Genomic DNA, 17,537 nt, shown 5'->3' on the forward strand with positions numbered 1-17,537 from the left:
AAAATGTTTTCTGCTGAAAAACATACCAATACGCATGTAAACGCAAGTATATCTCCAAAGAGGAAAATCATTAGGTTGTTTGGTTTGATCATTAGATTTTTGTAGCATTTGAACGAAGATAAAGGTACAAAGTAAAGTGATATTAAGATCTGTAAAGAACCAATTTAATTGCTTCTCTATTAGGGGGCCGTTTTTTATTTTTTCGCCCATGTGTTGAAATCTGCACGTTTTTGATAGAAAATTAATTCCAAACCCCCCCCCCCCCCCCCAAATGATCATATTTTCCGAAAGCGGAGGCCCTGTAGAATAAAATGGTGATAGTAGCAATCCTGACCTATGCGGGTCTGCTTTTTAGGTGTATGTGACAGGATTGCTTTTAAAACTTTTGGTTTAAATTTTTTTTCTTTTTTTTTTTTTTTTTTTTTTTTTTTAATTTTAACATTAGTACTATCACAAGGAGGCTACCAAGCCCCCCATGTGATAGCATTTGCAGGTGATAAGTTCTCTATACAGACTGTGCTTGATTGACTGTTGACCTCACATTTCAGCCTGGAATTTCAAAGCTCTGAACCTAGAAAAAGTGCCTAGAGCTGAGCACTTCCAGGCTCCTGATGTAGCACCCCGATGTTTAGGCAGGATTGCTATTAAATTTATTTGCCAAGTGATAGTTGCCTTGGCCAATTGTTAGGAGGTCAATTGATTTTTTCCCTAATTCTGGAATTGCTGCACTTCTCTCTTCTGTCACTAGATGGCTGGGTATCTGGTGACATTAGATAAGACAAGGGCACTGTAAGGATAGATTAGGAATGAATGGGGTGTCTCAGCCAATGGGCAGGGCTTTTCTTGGGTCCCTTGGCCTGCTGGGAGAACCTATTTATTTGGGTGGAATCAGGTGATCGGGGGTTCTGTGCCACCCGGACGACTGTCTGGGTGGATGTGTGACGTTTTTCCCCGGCTGCTAGGCCAGAAACCAAAGGTCTATCCCAGGGACATCTGTCTGCTAGGCTATCTGAGAGCCTATCCAGAAGTAGTGCAGGGTTGGGACTGCGAGCTTGTAGTCCAACCAGAAGTAACGGTTCCACCGGCCAGGGAACCAGTCATGGTCGGAGGTAGAGGGAAGCTGTCGCCACAAAGGGACCATCCACCTTGTTACCGGAGACCAGTAAGTGAGCGGAGGCCAGTACCAGAGCAGACTTCTTGCCAGCCGGAGATGGTCAAGAAGTGGGAAAGCATCAGCAAGTGCCAAATCGGGGACCCAACGGGACAGCAAAGGTGACGCTTGTGGAGTGCCAAGCCAGGAACCAAACGTGTCAGCCGGGGTGAAGCTTGAGGAGTATCTGTGAGTACCAAGCCAGGGACCCAGCAGTGAAGCGGGGGTGATGCTTGAGGAAGATACCGAGTGCTACATTGAAAGAGCTCAGGGGATCCAGAGGCTAGTGGATCTGAAATCTAGAGTGTGACTGAGAGGTTGTTGAGTGAAGACCCACAGTGAGTGTGGGGTACAGAGAACTGTTTGTGCTGCAGATAGTTGAATACCTTTACCGTTAGTAACCGCTACAAGATCGTTGCCATAGGAGACAGTGATCCTGCCTATACAGAAGTGGTGTCTGGCTGGAGGCCTTCATCTGTATAGCTGTCTACCTATAGAAGTCTCGAAGTCTGCTATTTAACATTGCATCTACCCAAGGGTGTCCTGGCCCTAATCCTCTCTTCCCACAGTTCTGTTTAGGAGACAGTAAATCTCTTTGCATTCAAAAAGTGTCTGGTGCCCACCTTTTCATCTTGCAGTACACCCACCATGCTTTGTAACCCACTCTACACAGAAGGATGTCAGCTGTCCCTGACTCTGGAGGTCACCATTGGGCTTCAGGGGCTCTGGGACTTTGCTACACTTAATCGCATGGAAGATCTGGGGACAGATGGTTTTTCGATCTCCTCCCACTCGCCATCCTGACACAGATTACCGTCCTGGGTTTCTTGGGGGGAGCGCACTTCACAATACCGTAAAAGTGAGAGGCGCCCTGATCTTCTACATAGTTGGGAGCTGGCTGGAAAAAATGATACCAAGCTCATGGCTGCAGCCAGGACGTTTTATAAATTCACCTTGGTAGATAAGTTTGGGGTAGAGCAATGCAATAGGTTTGCGTTAACTCCCCCCACACAATCCCCAGCAGTATCTGATTCCCTCTCTTTTCCCTCTTAGCAGTTAAATAGAGGAGTGAGGGGAAGTCAAACATGTGTCTGTGGGGGCTCTGCTTTAAAGTGAACCTGTTTTTCCCTGTATGGACAAAGCACAGCTTTACTTCAAGTGTATGTAAATCCTAACTATGATCATGAATCGGGCCCTGTGCTCACTTCCTGTGTTGTCTTAAAACGTTTAGTTAGATCTCATAATTGTCTTGGCACCGCAGAAATATTAGTCTCTATGTTGCAGAGATTAATATAGGGGGTGGTTTCAGGAGTTTAACAAAAGCTAACTAAGCAGGGCTGACACCACTCAGTCCACAACAGAACTTGGGCACGGAGTACATTCCTGGCAGATCAACAGGTAATTTTTCTTTACTTGCAGGGTCTTTTGGGGGAAAAAAGTTAAAGCAAAGATATTGCAGATACGTGCTGCATATGTTACTTTCATAATTTTTTTTAGCTAAACAAACAAAATATGAAGTAGCCTAGAGTTTCTCCTACCAGCTGAAAACTGTAAATCTTAAAGTTGTAGTAAACTCTGCATTGTGACTTTTAAACACAGGTTTGCTCATAAGGCTTACCTGTAGGTAAAATGAATATCTCCTAAACATGCACCATTTATTTATTCGCTTGTTTTGCAGCTGGTGAGGTCACCGGCCCATGCGCTCTGACTTGAGGTCACATTGAATGTCATACCAGAGCTCTGTGCTATGGCCGTGACCCTCGTGGCAATGTGCATTAGTGACGTCTTAGCGGCTCGGCCATTCAAACAGCCGGAGCCTGCGAACTCGGAAGAAAGACTGGATGAGGATGGAAGCCTGTCAGCAGTGGCTGGTTGCTAAGGTCATTTATTAATACATAAGCCCCAAAGTTGCTAACCTGTAATGCTCAAACTAAAAATCAATATACTACCCTAGCCTGTCCATATACCTGCGGACCACGGCTGGCATGAGGAAGCGAGTCGGTGTCGCCACTATTTGTCTTCAGGCTGGGTCCAGAGGCGCAGGTGCAGGCCTGCGGACCACGGCTGAAGAAATAGGTGGAGAAGCACCACAAAAATCTCCCCCCCTCCCGCCAATTCCGTATACATGGGCAGGGCAAATGGGGTGGGTTCAGCCAAGGGGGCGACAAAAAGGTTTCGCTAGGGTGTCAAAAATCCTTGCACTAGCCCTGCTAAATGCACAACACATCGAACCTTGAAGCAGATGGGCTACAGCAGCAGAAAACCACACCGGGTGCCACTTTTGTCAGCTAAGAACAGGAAACTGAGGCTACAATTCAAACAGGCTCACCAAAATTGGACAATAGATTGCAAAAATGTTCCCTGGTCTGATGACGTCTCGATTTCAGCTGCGACATTTAGATGGTAGGGTCAGAATTTGACGTAAACAACATGAAAGCATGGATCCATCCTGCCTTGTATCAATGGTTCAGGGTGGTGGTGGTGTAATGGTGTGGGGGGTATTTTCTTGGCACACTTTGGGCCACGTGATACCAATTGAGCATCATTTAAAAGCCACAGCCTATCTCAGTATTATTGCTGACCATGTCCATCCCTTTATGACTACAGTGTACCCATCTTCTCTACTTCCAGCAGGATAATGCACCATGTCACAAAGCTCAAATCATCTCAAACTGTTTTTTTGAATATGACAATGAGGTCACTTTACTCCAATGGCTCCACAGTCACCTTTTGGGATTTGGTGGAACGGGAGATTCACATCATGGATGTGCAGCCGACAAATCTGCAGCAACTGTCTGATGCTATCATGTCAATATAGACCAAAATGTCTGAAGAACGTTTCCAACACCTTGTTGAATCTATACCACGAAGAATTAAGGCAGTTCTGAAGGCAAAAGGGGGACCAACCCGGTACAGTGATACCTCGGTTCGTGAACAGAAGAGTTCACAAAAATTTGCTTCGGTACACGAGCCTTGGTCGTGACTTCCTGTAGGTGAGATCGCAGTCAGAGAGACACTGAAAGTGTACTGTGAAGACACTTACAGTATTGAGAAGATTTTTGGTGTGCTTTTTAGCACATACTGTACTGTACATCCCTGTGCACACTTGCTGTAAAGCTTCTTTGTGTGCTTTTTATCACATACTGTATTGTACCAGAGTGCAGAACGATAATGCAGGTGACAAGAATGTGCAGAGCGATAATGCAGGTGACAAGAATGTGCAGAGCGATAATGCAGGTGACAAGAATGTGCAGAGCGATAATGCAGGTGACAAGAATGTGCAGAGCGATAATGCAGGTGACAAGAATGTGCAGAGCGATAATGCAGGTGACAAGAATGTGCAGAGCGATAATGCAGGTGACAAGAATGTGCAGAGCGGTAATGCAGGTGACAAGAATGTGCAGAGCGATAATGCAGGTGACAAGAATGTGCAGAGCGATAATGCAGGTGACAATAACCGCCTCCCACCCGCCTTCCTCCATGCCAGAAGTTGTCTCCAGCAAGGTTAGTGTTCTCTCTCTTCATACTGTACTGTACTTTATTTCATATTTTTTGTGCTTCAAAAACAAACAAACAAAAAGTTCAGAACTGATTAACCTGATTTACATTGAACCCTATGGGAAAATTTGACTTGGTTTGTGACCATAGTCGTGGAACGAATTAAGTTCGTGGACCGAGCTATCACTGTACTAGTAAGGTGTGCCTAATAAAGTAGCCAGTGAGTGTATATTGTACATTCCCATCAGTCCCTGCCCTCATGGAACTTCTAATCGAAGGTACATAACTTACAATCAGACATACACATACTAGGGCCGATTTAAGACTTGAGCCAATTAACCCATCATGACTTTACTATGGCTTTGAATGTTTACATGCGGTTTTTGATATATAGCAAACTATAATAAAAACATTTGAATGCCCCTTTCACACTGGAGGAGTCCGCCAGTGGATCCTCCTGCTCAGCAGGGAATTTCTCTGCTGATCCCTCCTGAGCAGGCAGATGACAGGTCCGTGTCCGCTCCACCGATGCAGGGCAGACATGGACACGGCTCTCTATGGGCTGTTTTCCATTTGACTGTCATCCTATCCCATCCACCCGACTGATCCTCATCTGTCTGTTTTTAGCGGACAGGATCGGATGTCAGCGGCTGCCAACTGACACATCTGTTGACATCCGCCGCTCCATAGAGAGCAATGGATGGTCTGATCGGTTCTACCTGAAAAACTGACAGGCGGACCCAATCGGTGTGTCAGTGTGAAAGAGGGCTAATAAAAGAATAAAAAATAAATCACATATATATCTTCCTTTATTAGAATGTGAAATAGATTTTGGCCTAATTAAAATTCCTAAAACCATCCAGTTACTGTTAGAATGAAGCCAGAGGGCTACCCTCTCACTGGGAGGTAACAGATGACCCACCTCAGACATAAATAGAAGATATAGCTTTGGGAGTTGAACATGTATATGTGAAACACTTGCACACTATGGTGACTATTAATAGCCTAAAAAGGAGTATAGAATTTGCTGATCCATGTGTGATTTTATATCTTTCCTTTCCACACCTCCCAACTTTTTGAGATGGGAACAAGTGACACCTATTTATCAAGTGTGTAGGCATAGGAGATACCCACTTAAAGGAGACATACATATAAAATGCCTAGTTAAACCAACAAGTGCTTTTTCTAACAACTACTATTCCTTTTTCCTGGCTTTTGACATTTTACAAATGCAGCACTTGAGAAATTGGATGAAAGGTTTAGCACTGGGAGACACTTTTTGAAAGAGAGTGCATTTTTTATATACACTTTGTATATAGATCAGACCAACATGAGGAGGACAGAGGGACTTTGTTCCAAAAGTCCCTCAAAATCGGGGACAGTTAGGAGCCATGCCTTTTTGTAAAGGAAAAAAAAAAAACTGTAATGGGTACAGAAATCTGCCCCAATGTCTGTGCGGTAGTGATGGAGCTTTGTGTGATCACAGCTCATATTAGCCAAACTATGATATCCTTACACATCCTAAAGACCTGAAGCCGTGGTGGAGGCCAGTGGATGAATGCAGTCTTTTCTTGAAGATTTCAGAGCCTTTGAGCACTCGGGGGGGGGGGGGCCCTCTTAATCCTATTGTATTATAACTGTATTGTCTCCCTTTTATATTGTAAAGCGCTGCGTAAACTGTTCGCGCTATATAAATCCTGAGTAACAATAATAATAACAGAGCAGGTAAGTATGACACGTTTGTTATTTTTAAAGGGAAAAAACAAAAACGAGACTTTAGTATCACTTTTTTTAGTAAATTCCCCTCCCTGTGATGCAGCAAGAATCTGGTTGAGGAGAACACCTCCCACTTTCCTCCAGGCCACCCCCCACTGTGCGCCAGGTCATGATGCCTAGCACTGTAATGAGATGCTGCGTTTCTAGTCCCTCAAAGTCTGTAGCACTATGGGACCAATACAGAAGGACATTTTTGTTCTGTGCTAAATTGGCAGCAGTTGAGCAAATGGGTCCACAAGTGTAAGGGACACCCTTTAGCGCACAGTATGTGGGCAAAGGACATGTCCTGGCCATTTCCTGACATACCACAAACATCTAATATGCAGGACACGATTGGCTAAACCACACAAGCGCTTTTTTGACCTCTGTTTTTCCTTTTATATTGGCTCTTCAAAATAATAAATGCAGTAATTTAGTGACAGATTAAACATTTTAATGCAACTTAACACTTGTTAGTAAAATGGTACATTCTATATAGAGATGTACACATCAGACCAAAAAGAGGGACAGAGGGATTTGGTCCCAAAAGAGGGACATCCCTTTAAATGAAAGGCAGTCGGGAGATGCTGAAAGACTCTTCCTTTTCCACTGTGTGCTGCTCCTCCTGCTACATACATTGTAAGCCCTCACTGGAAACTATTTTTATTAATTCTAATGAATAACACAAAGCTAAAATCATTTTGTTTAGTGCTGATGATATCATGGTTACTCTCCAACTGCATGTTTTAATTTGTTAGATAAATTATGTTCTCTTGCACATATCTACATTTTTATATTTTTGGATTGTACCCATACTGACTGATGTGGTTTTTGCAGGTTCTCCTACTCCCTCTCCAGATGAGACTGGGTCAACCTCTGGGTAGGTCTATCTTAGCAGGAATGTATAGTGGTTTTATACAGTGTATATACTTTTAAGGTCAGAGCTAAAAATGAAACATTTTTGCATGCTTTTGAGCTCAGTTCATAAAATAAAATTGTCCCAAAGTTTTTTAAAGCGCCCCTTTTAATCTCTACGAGTTTTATAATGCACGCTGAAGCATAAAATTACAGATTTTATTGGTTGTGAATGCTTTTAAGTGTGCAGTTTGTGCAGACCTCTCTATTTGCTACACTGTTGCCTACATTTTCTTATTTTATTTTGTCCATACAAAGTGGGCCAGAGGATGCAGGTATAATGGGGTTGTATATTTCCTGGATTACTTAAATTTGAAAAAGTTACAACCCTATTGGATATGAAGAGGTTTTGTGTGTGTGCTGTGTTGTTTGTTTTTTTGTTTTTTTTTATCACGCACTTCTCACTGCATGTCTATGTACAGAAATGTGCTGTCTTTTGTGTGTATTCTTCCTTAGTGTGAGTATGTATGTGTGTAAAAAAAAAAAAAAAAAAAAAAATACAATTTTGTTTATATTATTATACAATTTTTTTTTTTTTATGTTTATGTTTGTTCCCTGAATCCATAGACCTACTCAGTCATTTGATCCCCTTCATGATATCTCTAGTGGGAGCCTGGAGCAGAAGGAAGGGTCACTACAGGTGAGCTTCTCTGTGGTTCATATGTGCCAAGGAGGGAAATTATTCAGTTGATGGTACAGCGATAAAAGATATGTGAAAAAAAGAAAGCAATTTTGCGCCACGCCTGATATAAATCCTAGAGCAGCTAGCACAATATCGTAGCACCAGATAAAAACCAAACAGTGCAGCGCTACATAAATTGGTGAAACCTCTTTACTCATACAGTAAACATGTATAAGAAATTGCAACACACATATGATCCAACTAAACGGACCAATACATGAATGAAATATTAAGTGAAATGAAAAAATATACCACCAGAAAGTAAATGAAAACAAGAGTAACAAATCTGAATGAACTCACATGTTCACAAGAGAATGTGGGCGGCTATATCCACAATCCCAACTAGATCAAGAGATAGTAAGGATGTCCAAAAGATTCAGAGAAATGCATACCTCCCAACATTTTGAAATAGGAATGAGGGACACCTACTAAGAAATGTATGTAGGCATAGGACACGCCCCCTGCCACACCCCCTAAAGGAGAATTAACCAAAAAAAGTTGGTTAACGAGTGCTTTTTTTTTTTTTTTTTTTTTTTTTTTTTCCCACTACCATTCCTTTATATTGCCTTTTTAAAATGTATTGCATTTTAGAAATTGGATGACAGGTTTAGTACTGGGAAACACTTTTTGAAAGATAAAAAGTGCATTTTATATGCAACTATATAAATCAGAGCAAAATGAGGGACAAATGAGGAGGACAGAGGGACATTGCTCCAAATCAGGGACAGTCCTTCAAAATCAGGGACAGTTGGGAGTTGTCATCCAGGAATTCAACCGGAGTGTGCAATGAAGGTAAAGCTGAAGAAATTCCAAAGGGACTGGCAGTCCACACCACAAGTGCAACAAATGGGGGCTTACCAGAAAGATGGGACCACTAATGAATAGTGGTCAAGAGCACATAAATTAGTAATTGTGGGCTCTCACATCCCCATAATCTTCCTCCAAAACAACTGACCAACTTCAGACGGGTAAGCATCAGGCATCCACTTGTACAAAACGCCGACTCATGACAAAGGGGTCGATTCACTAAGGATTAAATAACAGCAAATAAAATGCGGTAAAATACCACATGTGGTAAATCAGTTGTGAAAGTTCAATTCACTAAGAATTTACAGTTAAATGGCGAATTCGGTATTTGTTCGCTTTAGCAGTTACCGCATTATTTCATGCAGTAATTTACCACATTGAGTGAGTGGACTGAGATTTGCCAAAAAACATCCCCAGGCTGTTTTTTGACAATGCTGGTTGCTAAGCAGTGGGCTGGGAAGCCGGCCGCAGCGTCCTTGACAACTGATAACTCATCAGCTGTTAGCGGGCTTTCCCATTCACAGCTCATTGTAATTAAAAAAAATAAAAGCCGACAATTAAAGTATGAAAAAACCCCACCAAAATGTAAAAGAAAAAAACTGCGTGTGGTCCCCCTCAAATCCATACCACACTCTCTCTTATCCGAGCATGCAGCCCGGCAGGTCAGGAAAGGGGGGGGACGAGCGAGCGCCCCCCCTTCCTGAACCATAACAGGCCACCTGCCCTCAACATGGGGGGGGGGTGCTTTGGGGCGGGGACAAGGGCCTCTTCCCCACACGGTTGTGGGGGTCTGCGGACAGGGAGCTTATCAGAATCTTAAGAAGGGGGGGCCCCTGGATCCCAGCCCCCCCTCTATGTGAATGAGTATCGCGTACCTCTACCCCTTCCATACCAAAAAAAGAGCTTCGCTCCCGAGGACGGCTGGCCACCGGATGCCTCCTTCACCATTTGACAGTTCTTACTGTATATAGGTAAGGGGTGGGCCAATGTAATGGACCCAGCATGCACTGCTTCTTACCTATATAAGAACTGTCCTACCATGAAGGAGGAATTTGGTAGCCAGCTGTCCTCGGGAGCGTAGCTACTTTTTTTTTTTGTGTTCTGGTGGTGCACAGGTGTCGTGATTGATGGATTTACATCAGGGGGACACTATTGTTTTTTGTTATTTTTTTTAATAAAAGGACTTTTTTTTTTTTTTTACTTTGTGACACTTTTTTTGTGAATGGGTAGAGGTACGATGTACCTAATACTCATTTACATGCAGGGGCGGGATCTGGGGGCCCCCTTCTTAAAGGCCGCTTCCAAATTCCGATAAGTCCCCTGCCCGCAGACCCCCCAACCACCGGCCACAGTTGTGGGGAAGAGGCCCTTGTCCCCAAAGCACCCACCCCCCCATGTTGAGGGCATGTGGCCTGATATGGTTCAGGAGGGGGCACTCGCTCGTCCCAGCCCTGCCACCCCCTTTTTTGACCTGCTGGGCTGCATGCTCGGCTGAGGGTCTGGTATTGATTTTTTTTGGGGGGGGGGGGCACAGAGTGTGTGTTTTTTGTTTTTTGTTTTTTGTTTTTTTTTTTTTTTTTTTTTTTTTTTTTTTTGGGGGGGGGGGGGGTTCCCCTTAAAATTCATACTAGGGCCTGGGGGATAGGAATATAATATAAGTGAGGGATTATCTCTAAGTCCAGATGTAGGCACACATGAAAAGAGTCCCAGGCAGCAGAGTGATTTGGATGTGGGCAGGGGGGCAATTACTGGAAGCAGTCCCAGCAGTCGCCTGTATGGTTCTCTGCAGCAGCTAAAAGCTGGCTTCTTCTCCTCTACACCCCCCCCCCCGCCATTGACTTTCAGCTGCTGCAGAAAGAGACATACAAAGGACTGGTTCCAGCAACTAGCCCCCCCCCCCCCCCCGCGCCACACCGATCGCCCTCCCTGTGCACCATACGTTTCCCCCTGCTGCCCAGGCCCCTCTGTGTGCCCCCCCTACTCCTGCAGTGCTGCTGGCTTCCTTCCTCTTCTTCCCGCCAGCAGCTGCAAGCACACAATAGGATCCTTCGAGACTGGGAGTGGGGGAAGCGTTAGATAAATGTCATATTTACCAGCCTGTTCCTTTACTGAATGAAAACAATGAGTGACGGGTAACGATCACTCACTGTGCTCATTCAGAATTGAAGTATTGGCTGTATGGGGGCCCCTTGTCAGGTTGTCTGTATGGGGCCCTGTGGTTTCTAACTGAAGCCCTGGTTGGGTGCCATCATGCTGTTTCTGCTCAGTCTTTTCTCTAGACCTACATTTGCAGGCTGCAGACCGCTTTGCCAGCTTGGCTGCACAGACTGGTGGAAAAAAAAAATCTAAATGCTATAAATTCAACTATCGAGAGCCTTTGAAAAGGAAGTGGGTGTGATGAGATGAGAGATTAGTCAGCTATATTCTTTGAAAAAGATACATGGAATTGATTGCTGAAATAGAAACATGAAAAGGGATGAGAACATTCCCATGAGATAGGATGGCACTGATTTCCTGGTTAGCATTTTGATGTAGGACTCTTTTATAATGGGGTTATGCAAAAATTAGTTGTTTTTACTTTATGCATTTATTACCCCAGTATATTACAAAATGAATGATAGTGAGGGTTATGGAAGTCTAGTAAGTTTGCGTGGCCTATGCTGGCTTTCAGTACGGCTGGCAGAACTTAAAATACTGACCTATAAAATCTATATTCTGTACAGATCACTCAAAGCTTCAGTGATGCCGAAGAGGACAGCGACACTGACAGTGATGATGTGGAGGTCACAATCGGTGATATTCATCCATCCTGCATGTATGTTGGTTTTACTTCCTCCATATAAAAACAAGTTATATATGTTAATCATTGAGGAGGCGTATGATCAGCATATATTAAAGACAGACACAACCCAGTATACACACAAAATGCACTACATGGGTGAGAGGCTGTTCTGCCCCCAGAATAGTTATTTTTTTCCTGTTCATTGGACCTATTGGTACCCGTAATACGGCTTTAAAAGTCCAAATGTAAAAGGCCCTTTACTGTGAGAACATGAATATATCTTGCAGCAGAGAATTGGGAATGTAGAACTGTGTGCTGGTTCTCAGACCTGCAGTCAATGAGAAATGATTGCCAAGGTAACTGACACATACCGACACTGCTAAACATGGTCTGAGAATCTAAAGTCCGTCATACACTATGTTCCTGATAAACCAGCCAAAATGCACTGCAAGGATGTCCATCAGCCCCTTCCCACCCTTCATTCTTCAATTTAAAAAAAGCAAAGAAAGTGGTCAGAACATTTTTACCTGAATAGAGGCTGTGCCCAGTCTAATACAGCCACTGTTATGGTGTTCTGACTGCCGCTTGTGGTGACTGTGAGAAAAAAAAATAAACACATGCAGCACCCTCTACCAATAAGTAGGTGCTAGTAAGGTTTATTTTTACTAGGTTATCCAGCACAGGCAAATTTAGGCAGGCCTATACTGCATGCTAGGCCTGTCTGTTTTGATCTGGGAGCTGGGGGTGGTCAGAGTAGCTGTGTGCGTTACCACCTGCACTTCAGTTCTGAGGTGCCTCCCCTATCTCTGAGGAGAATGTTCTAGAAAAGGGGCTGGGCCTGGAACTGGAGTGGCAGGCAGCTTATATGTGAGCCCTGACCAATCCCCAATCGATACTGGCAGGGGGCAAGCCTCATACATAAGCTGAGGTGATTCTCCGCAGGGGTTAGAGTCAGCTGGGTGAAGTGAGGAATGGCATGTTAGTCAGTCTCAGGAGACCATCCCCATCTGGGGTGGGGGGGTGCGCCTATCGCAGGAGAGGCCTGGGGAGAGCTGTGAGGGAACATTACCTCTACACGGTAATTGGCGATGTCTCTGCCACTACACGGTCGGATGGCAGGGAACTCCTGGAACAGAAGGGCAGGTGAAACTGGCGGTACGCATGGTCCAGTCAAAGTTCCTCATCAAGGACTCAGGGCTGTTGGAAGGTTGGTGAGTGTTACCACAGTGGGGCTGGAGGTGCCGAGGAGTCTGTGAAGGGAACTCTGCTAGTACACGGTCACTAGTGGAGTCTTCATCAATACACACGGGGGATGATGGGGAGTCCTGAATCAGGAAAGAGACTGTGGGGATCTGTGTCAAGTCGATACTGCCTGCAGAGACATGATTTACAAGTTGGGCTGGCTGGGAACAGTAGTCCATATTTCCTAGAAGATATGCTTTTAACCCACTGGGCCTCTGGGGAGAGGTTCTGCAGGCCTCAGGCCTAGTGGCAGTGGGCAACCAGAGCCACAGTAGGGAGGCTTATTCAGAGTGGGTCCCTACTATTCATTAGAAGAGGATGTGTCATATTTCAATACAGTAACTAAGTTTGTGCAGGAGGAACCAAGTGTATAGGAGGAAACAAGTTCTAGTCATGAGGTAAAAGAGATCTAATAACATTGCTTTTACACGGTCATTAGTGATGTCTCTGCCACCACATGGTCGGATGGTAAGGGAACTCTTAGATGGAATAGCTTGCAGAGGTTGAGCCGCAGGAGGAGCAACAGTCTGCATGGAAATGCAGGGGGAGATTCGTATCTAATTGAATTTGCACATTTAATCTTCTGTCTCTAATGTACTAAATCCTTAAATATGATGGCAAAGACTTATCCTATGGGCATCCCATATTCCTAATCCCTATCCAAGTTGTACCCCCCAATAAAAACAACAAAAACAAAGCTCGCAGAAGACTGTTCATTGTCTCTGGAAGCGATGTATGAAGTCTGGCAGTGGGGTGATTTGGCGGATTGTTTGTCATTAGCTGCAACATCATGGCTACATACATCCCAGGTTTTATCCATCCGCACCGTATAGCGTGCAGGGCCCCTTTTGCCTTTGGCCCTGTCAGTATTGTGGGGCCCAAAGCAGCTGCCTCATACATCCCAACTATCCCGGTTTAAATTCCCTTGTTCCTTGACGTTTTAGTCCCGTGCTGTGTGCCAATATCTCAGTGAGAAGTGCTGCTACTAATGCTGCTCAGCTCTGCCCTATTGTGTACAGATGACTCACCTGCAGACCCTGTGTTTACATGTAAATAACCTGCATTGATATGTAAATAGTGGTGGCATTCATATGTAAATGGTCTCAGCCGGCAGCATTGAAATGTAAATAAATGCGGCATTCATATGTATATCATGCCCCCCCAAGGTCATATCCACCATCACCTATACTGAATGCTGCCCACTGGGGAGGTAAAGGGACATGCTTGAAAGTCCTGCCTGCAACTGTGGTCATTCAGCCTAACATCAGCCTGTTCTGCAAAGGTAAGCAAATTGGTGGTGGGGGGTAGTGTGGGGTAGGCAGAGAAGGAATTACAGTTTGGGGTGTACTGGTGAGCAAGGAGGGGATGTATAGAGGTAAGAAAGTTGGGTGCAAAGATGAGCAGAGGAGGCAGGTAGAGTTAAAGGGGGGAGGATTGGAGTGGGGAGGTTTGGGGTGCAAAGGTTGGCATGGGTTTTGGGATGCAAAGGTGTAATGACAGGGTGGATAAAGATGTAGGGCAGCCTATTCATTTATGCACTAGAAATGCGGAAGACAGTCCCTAACCCTTTTTCAAAATCACAGTCCATGGTGTGCAGGCAGTGAGGAGATTATGTGCTGTAACCTCTAGCAACCAGTGAGCAGTAATGATGTGCAGTAACCTCTAGCAACCAATCAACAAGCAGAAACCATGTGCTGTAGCCTCCAGCAACTAATCGGTGAGCCGTAATGTGTGCTGTAACCTCTAGCTACCAGTCCATACGCAGTAATGATGCACTGTAACCAATTGCTGTCTGATCTGATTCAGTAAACTTATTTTGAGTCTAGCTGATATTTATTGTATGTCTCAGAGCAGGTGGAGAGCGAAATTGCATGGGGGGGGGGGGCAAGAAAATGTTTGCCCAGGGTCCAATCAAAAGGTAAACTCAAAGTAAATCTTACAGTCCAATCAGCTGATTTAATTTTGTGCTGGAGGTTGGATTACTGGCAAAGTGCATTGCTGAGAACTGAGTGAGAATGGTTTTTGTATTGTATTTGAGCAGAGGAGAAGAGATATTGTCATTGTGTGTGTTACTAGATTCAATAAACAAACGACTTTCCAAACTACGAATCATTATCACGAATATATATACATACATATATATCGAATTTCAACTAATACGAAAGAAATTATAGTGGATATAACAAATGAATTTGACATGATTCGAGATTCAGTATAACGAATATCAACACTCTACGAATAATAACGAATTATCCGAAAACAAATTAACGTAACATATCGAATATAACAGAACGAAATTATGTATTTTAGGAATGAAAACGAACCGAAACTAAACAAAATTTCCAGTTGTGCACAAGTCTATCAGCAGCCTGCTGTCTGCTCTCCTCTCTGCTCCTCCCCCTCCCCCCCACCCCTCCCCTCTGTCTGTGTGTGAGCTGCCCCTCCTGCTGCTCTCATAACACTAACCTGTATACACCATCAGAACTGCCGCCTATTGCAGTGTCCCCCTCTGTGAATGATTTATAAATTACCTAATTGAAAAGCCGAAATTGCGATCGCATGACTGGCCAGCTCTCTCCTCCACCCCTCCAGACTGACAGCAGAGGAATCTCAGCCCCGCCCACTGCATCTCTGAGGAGGAAAAGAGAAAGCTGGACAGTCATGTGATCACAATCTCGGCAGTGAAATGAGGTATTTGCAGCATTTATTTTTATTAATCTCACACAGAGGGGGATACTACAATAGGAGGCAGTGCTGATGGTGTATACAGGTTAGAGTGGCTTAACCACTTTAAAGTGATACTAAAGTCTCATTTATTTTTCTATGAAAATAACAAACATTCTACTTACCTGCTCTGTTACCCGAGCTGAGCTGCAGCTCCGTGTGTCCGTTCAGACACAGAGCTGTTGTTCAGCCACGCCCCCTGTCTCTCCTGATTGGCTAACTGACTTTGACAGCAGCGGGAGCCAGTGGCTCTGCTGCCGTGCCTCCATCAATCAGGAGGGAAGTCCCGGACAGCCGAGACATTCGTGGACACTGCTGGACAGAGATGGGGCTCAGGTAAGTATTAGGGGGAGCTGGGGGGGGGGGGCTGCTGCACACAGAAGGCTGTTTATCTTAATGCATTGAGATAAAAAACCTCCTTTCTTTACAACCCCTTTGACAAAGGACCAGTTTACTGTCCTTCAGGCTTGGGGGGGGGGGGGGGGCAGACTGTGGCCAGTGGGAATAGATATTGCTCCAGCATCAGTGGGAATAGACCATATCTAAGGCTTGGTGGTCAGTGGGGTAAAGCAAAAGACATTGCGCCTGTGGTCAGTAGGAGTCAGAATAGTGCCCCATCATTGGTATTTGTGGTAGGAATAGTGCCCCATCATTGGTATTTGTTCTAGGAATAGTGCCCCATCATTGGTATTTGTTCTAGGAATAGTGCCCCATCATTGGTATTTGTTCTAGGAATAGTGCCCCATCATTGGTATTTGTTCTAGGAATAGTGCCCCATCATTGGTATTTGTTCTAGGAATAGTGCCCCATCATTGGTATTTGTGGGAGGAATAGTGCCCCATCATTGTTATCAGAAGGAGGAATCGTGCTCAGTCAGTGGAAAGAATTCTGTTCAATTGTTGGTCAGTGGAAGGAACTGCCCAAGGGCTGGCAGAAGGGCTACAGTTTGTGGACCACTGATCTAGATTTTGGAAGATTTGTTTTTACTATAGACAAAGGCAAAAATGACATGTATGCTGCAGTCAGTCACAAACACTCAGTCATTAAGACACTAATATTAACACTGCAGTAAAGCAAATGCATACCGCCCAATTTTTTGAAATGGGAACGAGGGACACCTATTAGCAAAAGTATGTAGGCGTAGGACACACCCTCTGCCACACCCCCTTGAAGGAGAATTATACAAAAAAAGGTGTTAGTTAAACCCAGAAGTGTTTGTGTGTTTTTACCACTACTATTCCTTTTATACTGGCCTTTGAAACTTGCAAATGCAGCAATTTAGAAATTGGATGAAATATTTAGCTCTGTGAAACACTTTTTGAGAGATAAATAATGCTTTGTATTTACAACTATATAGATGAGACCAAAATGAGAAACAAATGAGGAGGAAAGAGGGACAGAGGGACTTTGTTCCAAATCGGGGACAGTCCCTCCAAATTGGGGACAGTTGGAGGCTTTGCAAATACCACTGCCAGGCTTAGGGACTGGCATGCAGCCTCACTACGGCTTGGTGTACCCCGCAGCTTTGTCAAACTGCACGTTACATACACATAAGAACAAATTTGACTATATGAATGAGGTAAACCTCTGGGAGGCTTTATTCCAAAATGCACATACAGCAGATAAATGCCTTGATACGTTTCAGGCTACTGTGCTCAGTCATGAGGCTTTTTGGGATAAGGTCTTCTGGTGGTTTACCTCATTAACACAGCAGTCTTTATTTTTCTGCGTCATAATTGTGGTCCCCCAACCAAACACCAATAGCAGTGAGGAACCTGGGAGGGGGACTTGGGTGAGTATATCTGCCTTCACAAGGTAAGGAGGAAAACACTCTTGGTACCATGGGTTAGAGGTGGGTGGGAAAAGGTTTTGGTGAAAAAAATAGTTTTCGCCCAGATTGGGGCTCTAGCTTACACTTTAAACAGTTACAGCAACCTTTTTTACTTTTTGGTATAAAGCTTTTACATAAATGAATAAAAGCT

At 44.3% G+C, this 17,537-nt stretch overlaps 1 protein-coding gene across 1 annotated transcript in view; it reads left to right on the forward strand.

The window, feature by feature from the left end:
- Positions 1-17,537, forward strand: part of LOC141108164 (uncharacterized) — a 71,397-nt gene that overhangs the window by 3,729 nt on the left and 50,131 nt on the right. Inside the window, exons 2-4 of the mRNA XM_073599476.1 lie at positions 7,241-7,283; positions 7,886-7,958; positions 11,531-11,622. Of these exons, the coding sequence (XP_073455577.1) occupies positions 7,241-7,283; positions 7,886-7,958; positions 11,531-11,622 (208 nt within the window). The remainder of the gene's footprint in view (positions 1-7,240; positions 7,284-7,885; positions 7,959-11,530; positions 11,623-17,537) is intronic.

Source organism: Aquarana catesbeiana, linkage group LG09, assembly GCF_042186555.1.
Source record: "Aquarana catesbeiana isolate 2022-GZ linkage group LG09, ASM4218655v1, whole genome shotgun sequence".
Lineage (NCBI taxonomy): Eukaryota > Metazoa > Chordata > Amphibia > Anura > Ranidae > Aquarana > Aquarana catesbeiana.